A 19,112-nucleotide genomic window follows, 5' to 3' on the forward strand; every position below is an offset into this window, starting at 1 on the left:
TCCAACTGTATGGTTTACAGTAATGTTAATGTTAATGTCATAGGACGATGGTCACTTTAATCAGAAAATGATTGCAATAACAACTTCTAAAATCTAAAGTTTCTGAGCAGTTGACATCAGTGATTGTATAAATTACAGTCACATAAATAAGTAAAGGACCAGAAAAGACTGCAATCCATCTCGCTAGTCCCAAAAATCACATTCACTCAATAATAATTACATAGAAATTGTGCACATGGAGAAGTGAGGTACAAAGAATCTTTGTTGATTTCACTTGGAATTTCATCTTTGGGGCATTATTAGGTGTTCCTCATGAATGATCTAAATTTTATATTCAATGGCTCCCCCATTTATTAATATGTTCATGCATGTTTTAATATCACAAATGAGAAGTTGTATAAATTTTGCAAATAATTAAATGTGTGACTTTGCTTTATCACCATACAATTTGTACACAAATATAAACTGGCTATATCCAAGGCAGTCCATTGACAACTCTTGACTCCAATGATAATGTAGTTAGGACAAGGTTAGGGATCATCTGATGTAGATTTAATCTCTGCCTGTGGAACAGCTACCATGTAGCTGTATAGATATTGTATCCAACATTCTGTAATGAATATCACTCTCAAAGTGGAACCTGGCGTCCAATGGGTTAAATATATGAATTCTTCCAGCTTTGAGAAAAAGTATATAAAGAATACCCATTTTTAACAGAGAGTCAATGTTACAAAAACTGGAAAGGATTGACTGGCATGTTTTGTTGACCTTGTATCAGCGTGTATTGTTATTTCAAATGAAGGACTTACCTTAACAGCTTCCCCGTGGGTGACTTTTTCAAAAACCTTGTCATTCACTCGCAAGATCTGATCTCCTACTCGAAGTCCCTCTTTTTCAGCCAAGGAGCCTTGTTCAACAAGAGACACGTAGATCCCGACCCCATGTTCAGACCCTCCTCGGATACTGAAGCCCAAACCCTCATTCGTTTTATTTCTTTTCAATGCCACCTGCCTGATCTCTCCATAATTTTCTTTCATCACCAAGCTTTCATAGAAAGGAGCTCTCCGCTGTTCGGTGCTGAAATTTACTTGCACTGGTCTGGAAACGTGGGACTCCAATGGCTATGGGAAGAAAGAAAGAATAATAATTGTACCGAGACAATCCAATGTATAATGAAATGCAAACTACAAAAGAAAAATGCAACAAAGGAGAGATAGCAAATGCACAATGCATTTTAGAACATATTCTCAAATACAATTGTTGGAAGAGACAAACTGAAATTCTACTGTAAAATTTTCAAGTCGGATGTAATGCAATCAATCAGATTGAACTGATAGTAACATATTTATTTTAAAAATTCCTTCAGGTTTGCACTGTGCAGAACTTCATCAGACAGAAATTTTGGTACACTGTTATTCTTTTACATATTCCAAATGTAGTGCTTTATCCAGAAGGAACACATGTGCAGTACACTTAGTATCTGAAACTCTTCACATTCAGAGCTGTCCAAGAACTGTACAAGAACTTTCTCATTTTCAAAACTGTTTTATCTCGAGGGAAGCTCTCATTTTAAAAGGTATTATGTTGTGGTTTTCGTCTTTCAATAATTCTTTATGTACTTTTAAATTGTATTTTCAAACCAATTTCTTAAAGAATCAAATGAGTCAGTTGTCTCAATCCCACATATACTTCATTATCCCCTTCTAAACATAGCTTTGTTTTGCCTTCATTCCCCTCATTTATTCTCCATTGCAGATGTTCCCAGCAAGTCCACAAGCTCCACCTTTAGGGGTCTGCCTTGCCTCAGTGGTAGCACTCTTGCTTCTATGTCAGATGGTTATGGGTTAAAGTCCCACTCCAGAGACTTGGACATACAGTCTAGCCTGACACTCCAGTAAAGCACTGAGGGAGTGCTGTGCTGTTGGAAATACCATCTTTCAGATGAGACATTAAACAGAGTCCTTGTCTGCCCTCTCAGGTGGATGTAAAAGATCCCATGGCAAGAGTAGGGGAGTTCTCCTGGTGTCCCAGCCAATATTTATCCCTTAACCAACAACCAGATTATCTGGTCATTATCTCATTGCAGTGGGATCTTGTAACATTACAACAGTGATTACACTTCAAAAGTAATTCATTGACTGTAAAGCACTTTGGATCATCCGGAGGTCATAAAAGGTGCTGTATAAATTGCAAGTTCTTTCTTATTTGTGTTCATGGAGATGGAGGGGAGGAAGGGAAAGATTAACATTTTAGTGTGCCTTCCTTTGAGAACATATCAAATTTTTCTTAGATGATTGCTTTGCAAGGTATTCATTTCTCAATTAGCACGAATTAGTTGTTGAATAGTTATGATATTTGTGGTTGCACCAGCTTCAATTTTCACATCTCACTGGAAAAGAATTCTCTGGTTATTTGATATTGGCAGCAGTTTCTCACTTGCAACTGAAAATTAACTTGGAATTGAAGCTTACAAATTATGGTTGGTGATAAAAAGTAGACCAATGCTTAACACATTTAAATGACATTCCTCTCTCTGCTATTTATTGGAGGCTATAACCTATTTGCTTTAAACACATTCATGCCTCCATTAAAACTTGGACAGAGAAATGCCATACAAATGTTAAATGTTTACCTATGATTGTCAGCAACAATCTCTATCCCTTCACAGATTGTTAGCAATGGGGTTTTATTTTAAGTAGATGATTATGATGCACAAACTAAAAGGATTATTTTATTAATAATAATAAAAAATGCATTTTGTGTTCATCAATGTAAAAGATATTGGCGTTGAGGAATAGAAAATGCTTTCACCTTTTGCACTCAGTTCTCCGCAAGATCAGTTCTCACATGTGTTAAATAGAGGGAATACCTCCCTTCAGGCTGCCCAAAAAACATGCCATAAGTCCAGGCTCAAAAGACCACTCTATCTGCACGAATCCGATATTTCCATTTCCCCTCTTCCATCCTTGTAGCTTTTTTGAGGGAGGCTACCAATTTATTATTAGTCTTGTGCCAAAATGTAGCCAATTTTGCACCAAAGAATCTAGAAACTAAGTTAAGCTGCTCAAACTCATGTCATTCGTGACTTTTTTATAACCAGCAGACAGGAGAGATTACCCTCCCATCAATTGGAGTTGGATTAAAATCCAAGGTCTGTAGAAGAAAAGGACAGTGTGCTAATCCAAAAGATGAAACCACATCGGTGCAATAGATAAATAAATGAGAGTCAAAACCACCCTCTCCTTGACTCCCTTCCTTGTTTATTGATTGCACTGATATGGTGTACTCCTTTGGTTCTCCTGTCTCGTTGGACTGGGTGACAAATAGAGTCTGAACCCTTCTAAATGCTATCTTGTAAGTGACCAAAAAGAAGTTGCTAGGTGCCCAGACCAAGTCCTATCATTGTAATTCCCCTTCTTCGGGTGTTCAGCAATCTGTTCCTGCACAATACTCCACCTATTGGCCCAGGTAGAAGATTGGGTATATTTTGCAATTACAATGGAGGCTGGAGTTCAAGCAGGCACACCTCTCGATTGCAGTGCGATATTTTGTAGCTGTGGAGATGCTTCCCCTGATTCTATTTGTCAGTGAGATTAACTCAAACTGCAGACCACAATAACCATCAAAGCATTCTCATGAAATTGCAATAAGTATGTTTAAGCTTATTTTCCCAAATTTGTTACAAATATTATATACACATCCAATTTATGTTGCTTGCCAATTACTGTGATGTAACTGCCTGTGTTTCTGAAGATACAGTACACAGATAAAAGCTAAGAATTCACAGTAGAGTTCACATGTACCTAATATCAAACCTGCATGTGTGCTTTCAGTTCAGGAAATTGTACACCCACTATAACCGATATTTAAGGGTACAGCAAGTTGTGTTGCTTCCAATTGAATTCTTAATTTGTTAAGTGTCTCAGGTAGTTATAGTAACTGTATAAAATGTATACAATGACCACATAAATGGTCGAAACTACCTGTATACTTGTGTGAATTGGTGTCAGCTTTTACCCAGTCTGTACCATTTGCAAGTCATCATTTACTTGTCAAATATAAATCCTAAGAAGATAAGCCAGTCCAAAGCTCTGGTATTTCACTTCCGTAGTAAATATGTTAAAAGGACAAAACCAATGCAGCAGATAAAACTGAACTAAAATCTAAAGGTTCAATCCAGAAAAACAGCTGCTTTCCAGCATCTTAACGTGATGTGAAACTTCCTTAGACACGTTGCAAATGATTCTCGTTACAGAACCTACACGGATGCCCCATTCATTTGCTCGGTTGCTCTGATCTCTTTGATTTTAGACACTCAATTCTCCCGACACTGAGCGTTTCAAATGACTTTCTGCTCGTCGTTGATCAGACAGCCCTTGAAAAGACACATCTCGTTCCTACGAGTTCCCGTCAATACTTAAGGTCACGAAGGGTCTTTTTGTGAATTCATAAAAATGAAAATTCTTCTCACGGTCGGGCATTAACCCTGAATCTTGGGCTCGGGGGTGGGGGGTTAGATACATTTATACCGAGTGACAAATATTGGCGACTTTTCTAGTGACATAACTGATTCGACAGCAGTAAGAGCTGAATGATCATACTCTTCCACTTGAACAATACTTAACCTTTTGATTATTTTCCGCACTGGTATTTGTTTATTCTGAACGCTTCACTGCAGTGACTGGAGCTCATTCGGTCTTTCCGATCAGCTTCGGTCCCCGTGTTGTCTTAAAAGGATTCATTAAATACAGAACATTTTGAAGTTATTGCTTTTAATTCTATCTGAGTCTTCCGAATGGCTGTTTGGTGCCATCCAGTCAGTCCCTGGGAAGTCACAAGCACCGCATCCACTCACTGCGCCATTAGAACATTTTACAGAGACCCTTCTCTCGACCAGAATATCGTCGCCAAGAATGAAAGGTTTCAGAGCATTAATAAAATGGTCCATGCATAAATAATAAAGTCAGCTGCTGCGCTCTGTTGGATTAGACACGAGTTTCCTGGCCAAGCTGATTCGTGTTAAGTAATTGGTGCAAATGTTTGTAACAGGTAACTGCATTGTGACATTTACTCAGTGTGACATTACTCACCATGACATTACTCATGGGGGGTCATTTGAGAGAAGTAAAACTGGAAATATAAACGTTAAATGTAAAATCAACTGATCTCAAAACTTCTGCTTATCTCTAAAATATTCAACACGGTATTTTATTCCATTATTAGTGCACTTAGGACCAACATAAATATTAGTAGGAACATCTGAAGTTCAGTACAGGCAAAACTGAATTTAGAAATAGCATCTTGTGACAGGCGGACAGGACAAAAAAACTTTTTTTTAAAGTGTTTGGTTCCGGATGTTGGCACTTTAAATTAAGGAGTTTAATCTGGTTTTTTTGTTTTATTTTCCCCATCAAAGTTGTCTCTGTGGAACAGAACGGGTCGCACTTACGTGGAGGTGACTGGAACCGGCGGACGGAGCTTCGCTGAAGCTTTCGGTGCCCAGAGTGCCACTGTTGGGCAGCAGGTCGGTTTTCAGATAGAGTCCCTCGGAGGTGTATTGATCGAAGAGCAGCTGGTCCGACCTGGGGATGACGAGCCTCAACATGGGCAGCAGTTGCCTCTTGTTCTGGCTGTTGAGGATAACTTTCAGAGTCTGCACCAGGTCGAAGACGTTCCTCTTGGAGTGATAGACGTTCAGGCAGTGGATGAACTGCTCCCTCTCGTAGTCGTTTAATAAAACATTAAGAGCGTTGTGCAGCTTCCTCACGTTGGACGATAAGGATCGCCCGCTGGATCCAACGCCCGAAACCATAGAGTTAGCCGAGGAGTTGAGGGACATCCGTTCGAGATCGGTGGACATGGTGAGAAACGCCGGGGGTGGGGGGGGGGGGGAAATAAAAGTATCAACAGCAGATGTGCAGTTTCCCCAGTTTGCAGAATCTCCCCGGACCGGGACGGATTGCACTGCAGATGGGATCAGGGGCAGTGAGCAGCGCAGTCCCCGGGCTCCGCTGAAGTCTCTACTCCTGCCTCCGTCTGCATTTCGCCGACGAGTTGCCCTCCCCGGGGACTGGCTGCGTGTGGCATTGATCGCCCAGTTGAGCTCCGGCTGCCGGCCCGCCTCCCTCCACTTTCACGGCTTCTCTCCCGCGCGCTCAGCTGCACTTGTCAATTTCATCGTTGCTTGTCATTCCGCGCGGAAATGACGCAGCCCGACGTTGTTGCCAGGAGACGGCGGCTACATCCAGGACGCGTCGGCCGGGCACGTGCGGGATGGGGCAGTGGGGTCTGCACCCGTGCAGACCCTGAAATGGGTTCAGGTGCTCAGGGAGCAGCTTTGTTCCCGGTGAAGAACCTGCCCCACCCACTTCTACATCGCTGATAACTGTTAAAAGTCATAAACTTCCATTCAAAATTCAGTGTGAGTGCAATTCAGCAACTTTAATCCACCTTCTTTTCTTCTGTTTGTCAAGCATGGAACAGCTATACAAAACCCTGGTTAGACCGCACCTGGGGTACTGTGAGCAGTTCTGGGCACCGCACCTTCGGAAGGACATATTGGCCTTGGAGGGAGTGCAGCGTAGGTTTACTAGAATGATACCCGGACTTCAAGGGTTAAGTTACGAGGAGAGATTACACAAATTGGGGTTGCATTCTCTGGAGTTTAGAAGGTTAAGGGGTGATCTGATCGAAGTTTGTAAGATATTAAGGGGAACAGATAGGCTGGATAGAGAGAAACTATTTCCGCTGGTTGGGGATTTTAGGAGCAGGGGGCACAGTCGAAAAATTGGAGCCAGACCTTTCAGGAGCGAGATTAGAAAACTTTTCTACACACAAAGGGTTGTAGAAGTTTGGAACTCTCTTCCGCAAACGGCAATTGATACTAGCTCAATTGCTAAATTTAAATCTGAGATAGATAGCTTTTTGGCAACCAAAGGTATTAAGGGATATGGGCCAAAGGCAGGTATATGGAGTTCGATCACAGATCAGCCATGATCTTATAAAATGGCGGAGCAGGCACGAGGGGTTGAATGGCCTGCTCCTGTTCCTATGTTCCTATTTTGTTATGAACATATTCTGCTTCAGGGAGTTGACTAATATTCTCCTGAGGAAAGATTAAACACCACTATAAAGTGCAAATATAGTAAATATTCCAACTTCATCTAATGGATGGATGGAGGTCTTTAAGCATTAGACATTGTTCCAAATTTTCTAGTTAATTGGAAGTAAAACTACAAAAATACACCACCTGCAGCAGGAAAATGGAGGAAGAATCAATGAAGGATGGAAGATGAAGGAAGAAATGAATTGCTTGTTTTTCACAGAAGCTAAAGGGCTGCTCCTCAACTTCTGGCTGCACTTCCATCCCACGCTCCTGATCTTTGGTCACCCAGCGCGGGGGGCACGGGCAAGTCGGAGGACTTTCTTATGGGTCTGCTCCTGGGCCTGGCCAAGGTGACCATCCAAAGGTCCAGGTTGGACGCGGCACGTGGGGGTGGTCGCTCTGGTGGCTTTTTCCGGGCCCGGGTGGCCCTGGAGAAGAAGCATGCATGCGCCAGTATGCTTGAGGCCTTCCGTGACCGGTGGGTACTGCAGGGACTGGAGTGCATAGCGGACGGTGTAAATAATATTCTGATCTAATTTGATAAGTTTCCTTTGTTTTTTATGATTTGGGTATTTATTGTTCGTGCCCCTCTAAAAAGGGGGCAATTTTGTTAATTTATTTGGGGCAACCCAGTGTCTCCTAATTGGTTCAATAAAAGAGTAGAAAGCAACTTGCTGGAGGAATTTTCAGCTCTGGTGAAAGTGGAAACATGGAAAAAGTGCTGAGAGCACAACAATTAAAATGTTTCAGATTAGTTGCAGGTTCTGCTCCTGTTGGACATCTTGTCCCCATGACAATTTTGATCAGTAAATAAAATCTTAAATCTCATAATCCCACCATTTGATATCAGTGATGGACCGGCGAATGGGATATGCAACTGAAACCCCTGTGAAAAACCCTATTCATACTGAAAACAATGGTAAGAATGTATTTGAAACAAAAAGTGCAGAAAACCTCAGTCGAAGTTGAAGATGGTCATATTACAATTGAATTACTAAGAAAACAGTATTAAAATCTTAAGATACACTTCATTCATTTCTATTACTGACTTTCCGAATAGATACTACAATGTTATTAGAAACCCCAATGTACTTAATTACTGCAGGAAAGTGGCAAGTCAAATATAATGAAATCAGGGTTTAAGAAGTGTTGTGTGCTGACTGATCGATACAATAACATTAGTGTCAGGAGTGGTGGATGTGTCTGTGATCTATCTTTTGCTCTGTCTCTCCCTCCCAAGCAGAACAGTACCTGCAGATTGGCAACTGTGGAAAGCTGCTCTTAAAAAAACTGAAATTGTTCTTGTTATCTGTTGATTGAAATGGCACCAAAGGACCAATATGATCGTGAAGCGTCTCTTTTAAAAATCAGATTCAAGCCATTCTGATTGACGGCTTAAGCCAAACACTATGAAATAGTGAATGAACATTCGTGAGCTATTTTATATTACTTTTGTGCTTCTTTAGGTTGGATTGATTGCAAGAGACTTTTTTCATGTTTCTGCTGCTCGGATCGGGGATCTGGATTAGTGTAAATATCAAAGGGGAGATTTTCCACTTCACCATTCCTGGTGCATGCTGTGAGTGTACATTGGGAAACCATGCTCCATCAGCCCGTGATTTTCTGTTTATTACGGATGCAAAAATCACAGGTTTGGGTGCACAATTTTTGTAAAATGCATACCCAGCACATAAACAGCCCTGAAACAGAAAATCTCCTTTCAGGAGCTGACTCACAGGGCAAGATTTTAGCATGGAGACGGGAACTCAGCAGGTGGATAAATAATCGCATGGGAAACCTGGAAGTGACTTGAACGCATTGGATTGAGCGATCGCAACTCAATTGAAGGCACTTAATGTTAGCTCTGGGTTTTGCGCAGCGGGCATACTGAGCACTCGCATAACGTGATTTAAAGCCCAATATTTAAGGGGCCAATGCAAAAATGGATTTTGAAGGAGAAAGGAGTAAAAAGCGAAATGGAAGGACATAGGGGAAATTCAACACCCAGGTTCTCAGACTCTTCCCTTGAGATACTACTGGCTGCTGTGAGAAGCAGGAGGGAGGTGATATACCCAGGTGATAGGAGGACGAAACCTGGTTCTGCCATCAGGAAGGCATGGCTGGAGGTGGCAGAACAGGTCAGCAGCAGGAGCACAGTGCCCATGTCTTGGCTGCAGTGGAGGAAGCGATTTAATGACCTAACCAGGTCAGGAAAAGTGAGTACAGTTGCTGATTCACCCACATCCAGTGAAATGCAACACCGCCCCCCACTCCCCACCACTGTGTTAGCACGCCATCACGTAACTTCTCACATCCACTTAAGTTTCAGCATCAACCGCCCTTCACTTTGTATGCACTTCCTCACCTCCCCATTTATTCACCCACCACTGCCACTCACCCCAATCCTGATGCAATGTGCTGTATCTGTCTGATAGTCACCCTCTGATGCATCTGTTTCATTGTCAGCCTCACCCAAAGCAATACGTCCATCAGGTGAATAAGTCACCTTCAGTCACTCACGGGTCTGATCTTTCTTCACTTGAGGGGAAGAGAGTGCAAAATGCAAAGGAGAGGATGAGAACTGGAGGTGGTCGACCGCATATAGTGGAGTTGATAGATGTGGAGGAGGAGGCCGTAGAAATAAGTGGGACAGTTGCATGCCTATCCATCGGAGATGGAGAGACTGGCAACCCGCAGATGGCTGGTGACAGAATTTTAACATCTTTCACACACATGATGAATTGATTTTATCAACCTCAGTATGGTCATTCGAAAGATTGTCACTTTTCCGATGAATAATTCATATCGCTTTCTGTTGTCTTCCGGGGCCTTCACGATTTCAAGAATAATCAGGGGAAATGGAAGACAATGATTCCTCAGAGGACTTCATTCCTTCTGAGGGTGCACCGTCACAGGACATACATCCATGCACCAGCGCAGATACTCGCACTTCAGTGGGTCCTGTTAGACAGATAGTTGGGTTGTCACCTGGTGATTCACCACTCACAAGTATGCACGAGCAGGCACTGGTGGCAGGGGCAGCTGTGGAGAGTCCGCATCGGGGGGCGCACTCCTCTCCAAGCTCTGCTCAGCTGGGCACAGATGCTGAACCCTGGAGGGCATCGTTGAAAAGGAGAATGATAGAGGTGCAGCAGCAACTTTGCGAGGTAATGGAAAAAGTGTCACACACACTCTCCACAATACCAGAAATGATGGAGGTGTCCAGCTCCATCACCAGTGGATTGTTGTCACAGGTAAATGCGAGATTATCTGCAATGGAGAGAGTGGCAGCCTCCAATGAGCTTCAAGCATAGATCTCAAATGAGTCTACGGAGGCCATGACAACGGCTGAGCAAACTTTGGATGCCAACCTGTCTGCCGCCTTAAACAGGATGACAGATCCGTGGCCTTACACGCGACACATCTGTTCACCAACCTGTTATCCAGCAGAGTGGTGGGAGTGATGTGGCACTGGCCCGGGAGAGGGATGATGGAGAAAGGGGACACCACTCCCACATCTCACACATTGCCCCCCACCCCCCCCCCCCCAACCAATATGCAATGCTGCCTCCTCTCCTGATGGCCAAGTCTTCCCCTGCACAGCTGCAGGTGGAGCAGTCTTTGGCCGGGCCCTCAAGGGCTCCAAAATCCAGATGTCGTAGGTCGAGAGCATCTCAGCAGTCAGGGAAGTTATCTATCTGATCAACCTTCTGCTATCTCTGCTGAAGCCACAGGGGATGCAACACATAGAAACGCTAGAAAGCTTTCGGAGGCTTCCTCCTTCCTCACATTTACCTGAGGAAGGAGGAAGCCTCCGAAAGCTTGTAGATTTCAAATAAAAATCGTTGGACTATAACTTGGTGTTGTAAAATTGTTTACAATTGTCAACCCCAGTCCATCACCGGCATCTCCACATCAGTGTCAGTATGAAAGCAGCTGTGGTGATGTTGAATCGTTCCTGCATTTACAATTATACTTTCACTCATAATAAATCATAGCTTTAGTAATTCCTTCAGGGAGACCTCTTCTTTTTAAAAGAGCACTGTTACCAGGGACGAACAGTCGCATGTCATTTCCATTACAATGAAATTACACATATCTGATTCACTGCTGTTTTCATGACGCAAAACACTCTTTGATGTTATTTATGTCAGCATGTTGTGTAAATGGCAAACAAATGAAAAAAAGGTTCGACAAACACCTTTGGATGACAATGGTGCTGATCTAAATGGAGAAACGACATTGAAAATTGTTCCGATTTTTTAAAACAGATTTGCACGATGACATTCACTGTTAACAGCAAAGGAAGTAAGACTACAATGAGTCAAAAGCAAAATACTGAGGAGGCTGGAATTCTGAAATAAAACCAGAAAATGCTGGAAATACTCAGCAGGTCAGGCAGCATCTGTGGAAAAAGAAACAGAGTTAACATTTCAGGTCAATGGCCTTTCGTCAGAACTGGAAGATGTCTACATGAGTACTTGGGGTGGGGATCACAATCAGTTTTCAGGAGACAGCACAACTGTTAATGGGGCAGAAATTGCTTGGAGCGGTGAACCAACAGTGCTCGACTCTCCATAGATATATACTTATCTCACAAACTTATACTTAGTCTTTTCTTTGGGCACTTCCTCGAATAGGAAGCGGAGAAGAGCCCGGCGTCAGTTCAAGCGAAGTTAGGACCCATGGGAGAAGCGAGAGGATCGCACTCTCCCTTCGACCAATCAGATCGCAGCATTGATGACAAGTTGCGTTAACTCTCTCTACTGGACTCGAACGAGAAAACCAGGAAGTGAAAGTTACAACTTTAAAATCCTTGCAAAAACAGTTCTAGACAGCGAAAAAAAGAGTAAGAAATAACTAAATTAAAGAGACAGAAGGGAAAAGTAAAAAAAAATTTTAATGACCAAAAACTATTAAAATAAGGAGTAATGAGACTCCACATTTTTAAAAGTTAATTTTCAGTTGTTTGGCAGTCATTAAGTCTTCATTTAGGCCTGGTATTTTTAAGCCTAACTGTTTTGTGGCGTAATTAATTACTTTCCAGCTGGGCAGATGAGCAAGTTCAGACTTTTTCAATGATTTCTCTGATTACAGTGTGCAATATACCTTTAATGTGAAGTTGTCATTATCACCGGTAAACCAGAAGGACCAAGTTCTGGATATCCACGTTTCACTGCGCATTTGCTCCGCCATTTTGCCACTATCTGTTGCGCTGACTGTTATTTCGCAAGCAATTTCTGTCCCATTGCATCTCAAGTGAAGTGCAGCCTGTGAGGACTGTGTTCCTCAGGCATGCCAATCTAGGTGTGCCTCTGCCTGCAGATAAGGGTCTGTGGGTAACAGCGGGTACAGGCGGTCCATATCCTCTGCCTGGCTATTTTCCTTTCCTGCTTTTCTTCCTCCTCCAAATAACACAAACACAATGGTATTTCCCTTGACAATATCCATGTTGTACAGTATAGCTGCTGCAACTGGAAATATCTTTGCCAAAAACAACAGCTACATCATGGCCATGGGTTCTGCTGAGCCACTTTGTGATTCCAACTGCATGGGCCCACTGAAGAAACAAAGGAGCCTTCATGAGCAGAACCTTGTGAGCATGTCACCTGTTTCATTGCATGAGACAATGCAGGCTGATCTGGATAGAGTTTGGGATTCTTCCAACCAATCGGATAATGTTGTGCATCAAGAGTGACAAGTACAATTGGAACATCACATAAAACAGAGTTCCCCTACATTACATCAGTGACAACATTTCAAAAGTATTCATTGGCTGTCAAGTGCTATGGGACATCCTGAGGTTGTAAATACAAATTCTCTCTTTCTTTCTTTCTCTCTTCCTCTATCATGAATGTTCTAACAGGCATTCAGGTTCACAGCCCAAGATGCAATAAAGATTGGACTTGAAATTCTTCAAAACACACTGGAGACAGCCATGCAGGAGGGATCAGAGACCTTGCAGTAGTGCAATGGTTCCTGTTGACAGAGATCTGTGGCAGCAGTCAGGACTCGACTTCCAATTGTGCCATGCGTGCAGGAGCATAGAAACAGACGTATTCCTCAAGTTGTCAGAAGTCCCTTGCTACTCAGTGGAAGGAAAAGAACCCCCAAAGGCCTCTAAAGCCATAATAAAAAAAGCCTTTTCCTGGTACAAAGGCAAGACTGTCTGAGTCTACAACACATGGAGGTCGGTGCCGAGCAAAATTGCAAACATGTTTTCGGGAATCCTTCATTCTTGCTCCTTTCAATTGGAAATTACTTGGGGTAGTACATGAGAAAGAACATGGCACACGAGTACACAAGGACGAAAGGACGGTACAGCGGCACGTCACATTACACATACTGCAGACGTACACTTTTACATTACTAAAACTAAATGCTGAACACAGTAAAGATCAACTATTACTTTTTAATATAAAGTCAGTGCAAAAAATAGTTTAACACATAATATTTGGAGGAAAACAGCATTTAGTTTTGTGCCCAAAATAAAAGCTCTGGCAATTTTAGTTAAAATGTGTAAAGTTCTGCTTTCTGTTTGCAAAAAGGACCATGCGCAGACCTTGAGGGGAAAAAATTACTGATCTTGCCCTTTGTACCTGTGCTACTTGGTAAAAAGTACCACAATTTAAGCACAAAGTAATATTTGTTTTGAGTTTTTGTACTTTTAAAAATACATTTGGGTCAATGCCAACAGCAGTGAAGTACAACATACCAAACAGAAGACAGATATGACATTTGGAAACCAATCAGAAAGTGCTTGCAGTAGATAAAATACTTCAGGTTTAGATAAAATGAAAGTGCATTTAGCCCTAAAATAAAGTGTGTTTATCATTCTAGTACAATATCAATAAAGCCCATTACTGCTCAAAAAGTAAAGTGATATGCATTAAATTCAAGTATATGGACATTAATTCAACTCATTATCACTCATAAAATTCTTCGCAAATGAACCATTTCTTTGTTACTTGCGAATGATGCCGAGAGGATGGCATGGATAGAGGCTGGCTGTTGTAAAATGTATTGGCCCAATCTTACCCCAGCAAGTATATATTCTAATCTTTTTTTAAATTCATGTTTAGTTTCTTGCACCAGATACATTTTCTAATGATCAGGATTGACAGATGAGTCTAGGGGAGAAAGAATATTAAAACATCTTGTAAACCTACACAAACTAAAACAAAAGATTAATAAATACATTTTTAAAATAGTAAATGATACTGACAAGATCTTCACACTACATCCAATAGCACTGGCTAACAAGGTCCCTTTATGTGACTGCAATAAAATTATAGGTACTGGGCAGGCTTTTTATTTACACAAAAGCAAAATACTACAGATGCTGGAAATCTGAAATAAAAACATGAAGTGCTGGAATGCTCAGAAACATCAGAACTCAGACAGATCATCGACCTGAAACATTAACCCTGTTTCTCTCCCCACAGATGCTGCCTGATCTGCTGAGTGTTTTCTAGCATTTTCTCTTTATTTACACAGTGGCTCCACTTTTATATGACCTCAGACATGAGGCCTCGGAGTCATTTGGTTCAATATTTTAGCCCTGTTAATTCCACTTTCAATTTCTGAACGTGCAGACAATTTTTCAACACCCTTTTTATTGTTATAATGATTTGTGGCTCAGGACAACATTCCCTGCAATAAGTAAATCTACTCCACTATAGTGAGACATAACACCTCTCAAGATAGGCAGAACTGAGTGTGACAGCCAGTCAACACTCAAATCCAACTGATGAAGAAACAGCTCTCAGAAATGGAGCAGCAGCACCTTTATGTAGGCTGCAGACCAAGTGCTAGAAAGTGGGATTAGGCTGGGTAACTCTATTTCAACCGGCACAGACACGATAGGCCGAATGGCCTCCTTCTGTGCTATAAATTTTCTATGTTTTTATGTTTACGGGTAAAGAGTAAAATCAATATGTGGGACAGTGCATGCTTGTCGGAAAGGTTCAGCATACAATCCATGGAACAGTACTTTTATCGGACTAACTAAACAATTTATGTATAGTTAACACATAGAGAAAATTTTATTTCATCGGCAGAGTAATGCTGTCTGCCAATAACAAATTCCTCCACCTTCAATATTGATATTGGAATTTCTCTCTGCTTTAGTCAGCAGTGACATAGGTTTGACAGCAGCTGATTGTTCCAGAGATTTTACTGGATGATTTAATTGATTTCTACAGGATATTAAAAAAGGATCATGATATTAATCAGATACTGCAGCCAAGAATACATATACAATTGGCACATCTTCTCATATTTTTTTAATCCATTGAGACCAGCATTACCATTTTCAGAGAAATCTGAGGCAAAGTGACGTGGGAGAAAATTGCTCTACCAAATGAAGATTGGGGAAAAGTTGAGGGAACATTATCCATTATGAAACATTTTGTGTGAGAACATGATACCGTTGTAAAAGGGGAGGATAGTAGAACAACAACTTGTAATCAGATAGTATCTTGAAAGTAGAAAATGCCACAATGCACTTTACAAAAACATGAGGAAAACAGACACTAATTCAAAGGAGAGCTTAGGAGGGGTGACCAAAATCTTGGCCAAAGACTTGTGTTTTAAGGAGTGTCTTCAAGGAAGAGGGGGAGGTGGAGCGACAGAGAGGTTTAGGGAAAGATTTGTAGAGTGCGACCTGGAAGGGGAGTGGGGTCAGTGTGGGCCAAAGATAATGGCTTCAATCTTTGCAATGTTTAACTGGAGGAAGTTACAACCCATCCAAGATGGATGGTGGCCATGTAGTTTGACACCACAGAGATAGTGAAGGGTTTGAGAGAGGTAGGACTGGGTGTCATCAGCCTACATGTTGAAGCTGACCCAATGTCTGCAGAAGATGTCGCTTGCCATCAGCACTCCCCATGCTGCAAAGTATTGTCCATTGTCATTTCTTGTGGATTGTGGGGAAAAATTATGATTCAGTTTGACTGCTAACAGAAGCAGTATTTTCCAGGCTTTTTAACCTTCCTTTAACTCCTCGGGTGAATGCAGATACAACTGTGCTAATCCTGGTATAAGGACTTCAAAATCCTGGCAAAAGAAAAGACCAATTGACCTATCAGGCCACAGGCCATCCCTTGTCTGTTGTATTTAATCCATTTCATCTCCCATGAGAAGGCTCTGCAAAGGTTTACTCTCCTTTCCATCGATCAGAAGCAAAACCCCAGACTATGTATCGAACCTTACATTGTACATCTTGAACCAGTTATTTCTTTGTGTTTTATTACCACGTTTGCAGCAGTTCAGAAACCATCTTCCACATAGTTTTCAGTTATCACTAATCCCCATTAATCCTCAATCCCTAACCTAATCAGATATTTATCCAGCTCATTTTTGAAGACATTAAACAACACATTTAAACAACTGACTGAAATTTTTAAAATATATGAAAAAATGGGCCCATGTTTTATCAGCTATTTAAAAAATCCTAAAGTCAATTGATTTGAAAACATTGCTAAGTTTTAATCTCATTCCTGTTAGAGATTCTGCAATGCCCTCTACTGGAAAGCAGAAGCACATAGGTGGAATGATTACTTGATCATCAAAAGAGATTGCTGTATTGTGTCAGTGTTTACAGAGACATGTGGTGAATATAAACTCTTAAAAGCTAAGCATTCAAAAGTAAGACAAAGTGTGCTGTTACACAGAGCTTTGTGGTTAAAGGACACTTAGAAACAAGTTCTTTATGATTATTAAGATCAGGATTATTGGTACATAAAGGCACGTTTTTATTTTTCAGAAATCCAAAAATAGTTGGAAATTGTTATTCCCTGATTGTTGTTGTCAAGGCAGGACTCCCTATTCTGTTGTGACATTTTGTATAAGTAATACAATGCAAGATAGCACCTCACTGTATCTCCTCTTAGACAAGATGACTTTTGAAAGTGGAATTATGCTCTGATTGTTTTCAAATGCAGAAGGGAATTCTAATGTGAATTGCTTCCATGACCTAGGCCCGAACAGATAAAAGATTCAGCCTATTTCCTCAAACATGCAAAATTATAGGATAATGAACAGTATGCAATGTGTAAAAAGGCAGTAACACATCACTGTGTCAGCCTGGCTCAGTGGTAGCAGTCTGACGTAAGTGCAGTACTAAGGGAATGCTGCATGATTAATGATGCCGTCCCTTACATGAGACATTATGCCTGTTCAGGTAGATATAAAAGACTGTCCTTCATTCACTAATGTCACTGGAAATTTTGGTATGAATAGAAAGTAGAGAAACCTGACTAATGCTCACACCAACTTTACACTATCATTTGTTATCCTCTTCTTTATTGTCTATGTACTTTAGTATGCCTTTTTCTTTAGTTTGAACTTTACCCTTATCTCTTTATTCATCCATGGTGTTTCATTATCGGCTAGTTTGTTCTTGCTTTTTAGAGGAATATATTTCTCCTTCATTCCATTGATCACCATTTTGAATATTATCCACTGCTGTTCTATTTCTTTGTCTGTCAACATTTTTTTCCACTTTACCTGCCCTAGTTCTACTTTGATCCCCTCAAAATTAGCTTTTTTCCAATCTATTACTTTGATCTTTGTCTTACTTATGTCTTTCTCAATCATTATTTTAAACCTTATTATATTATGATCACTATTGCCCAGATGTTCCCCTAAGCTTACGTCTCTTAACTGTTCTGGTTCATTTCCCATTACTCGATCCAGCAGTGATTTGTTTCTTGTTGGGCTTCTCACATACTGGGTAAGAAAGGAGTCATGTACACACTGTAAAAACTCCATTCCCTTCTTTCCTTTCCCTGCCTCTTCTTGCCAGTTTATTTGGGGGGTTAAATTTTACAGATTCATAATCCGTGTCTAAAACAAAATGAAGAAAGTTAATTATCGATCTTTAAGGTTAATTGGCTTTCTTGCCCAATCACACTCCTTTTATTATGTGCCAAAAAGGCTAGAATCCAAAGACACAAACTTAGCATGGTACCAGTATTACATTGACAAGGGAACTGAAAGGTATTGTTTGAGAAAAGAACAGGGAAACATAAAACAATTGGAGACTTGAAGTGGCATAACTAAGCGGTTCAGACACTCTCATCAACCCTGAGAATGAACCCACAGAAGTCGTTGTGCTCAACAACAGCAAACCTCTCCTGGGATTTAATTTGTTGTTAGCTCACTGGTTGTGCATTGAGTGTTTCCTCCCTTTATTTAATGCACTTGTGAAAATGCACAGGAGTTACTCATTGTGCAATCTTGGTTCTAGGTTGTGTTACAATTAAATGTATAACTGAGCAGCCCTCACCTACGCTCTTCATCTTTGGTCACCCAGTGTGTATGGGCGGGTGGTGTCGGGCGTGGTGTGGGGCGTGAGTAGTGGATCTCCCGGTCGCCTGCCACAGGTCCAGGATGCATATAATCGATGGTGAGGGCGTACTCTGAATGCTTTCCCTCCTCCGAGGACTCGTACATGTCCGGGTGACTCTGGGGCGGGATCATGCGGTGCCCATCAGTTCACTTCAAGCCTTTTGCGGCCAGTGGGCACCACTGGAGTTACCAGTTTTCATTGACTATCAAAATAAACTCGCATGCATTTTTGGTTTGTTGGGAGCCAATTGTTTTAGTGGGGCCCTCCTTATAAAAGGGGTCACTTGTCAGAAATTGATGATTATTTTGTGGCAGATGCCATTTGTTGGTTCAAACAAAATAGAACAACTGAGCAGCCAATCAGTGAAAAAACTGTAATTATCCATGAACCCCTTAATAGGAAAGCAGGGACCCTGAATAATGCTCGGTGCGATAGACATTTAGGCCTTGGTGAAGTTCAGTCCAGAATGGCTAAGTTCTAGTACAAGTCCAGCCAGGTACATTTTCTTGATTATCTCATTTCCATAATAATTTACAGTTCCCAGTGCAGCTTTAGCCCTGCGCTAGTCTAACAGAGGCACTAGAAAATCATGGTACAGGTAACATTTAAACGAGTATGGCTGCTTCAAGGTAAGTTCTTGCATTGGATGGAAAC

At 41.4% G+C, this 19,112-nt stretch overlaps 1 protein-coding gene across 2 annotated transcripts in view; it reads right to left on the minus strand.

Annotated features, from left to right (window-relative positions):
* Nucleotides 1-6,153, minus strand: part of whrna (whirlin a) — a 145,419-nt gene extending 139,266 nt beyond the window's left edge. For both annotated transcript variants that reach the window (XM_067969617.1, XM_067969616.1), the window contains exons 1-2: nucleotides 5,450-6,153; nucleotides 810-1,121 (exon numbers count right to left, since the gene is read on the minus strand). In XM_067969617.1, coding sequence (XP_067825718.1) covers nucleotides 810-1,121; nucleotides 5,450-5,860 — 723 coding nt within the window. In that variant the 5' untranslated portion in view covers nucleotides 5,861-6,153. The remainder of the gene's footprint in view (nucleotides 1-809; nucleotides 1,122-5,449) is intronic.
* Nucleotides 6,154-19,112: the final 12,959 nt, after the last annotated feature.

The sequence above is a fragment of the Heptranchias perlo genome, chromosome 31 (genome assembly GCF_035084215.1).
Source record: "Heptranchias perlo isolate sHepPer1 chromosome 31, sHepPer1.hap1, whole genome shotgun sequence".
Classification (NCBI taxonomy): Eukaryota; Metazoa; Chordata; class Chondrichthyes; order Hexanchiformes; family Hexanchidae; genus Heptranchias; species Heptranchias perlo.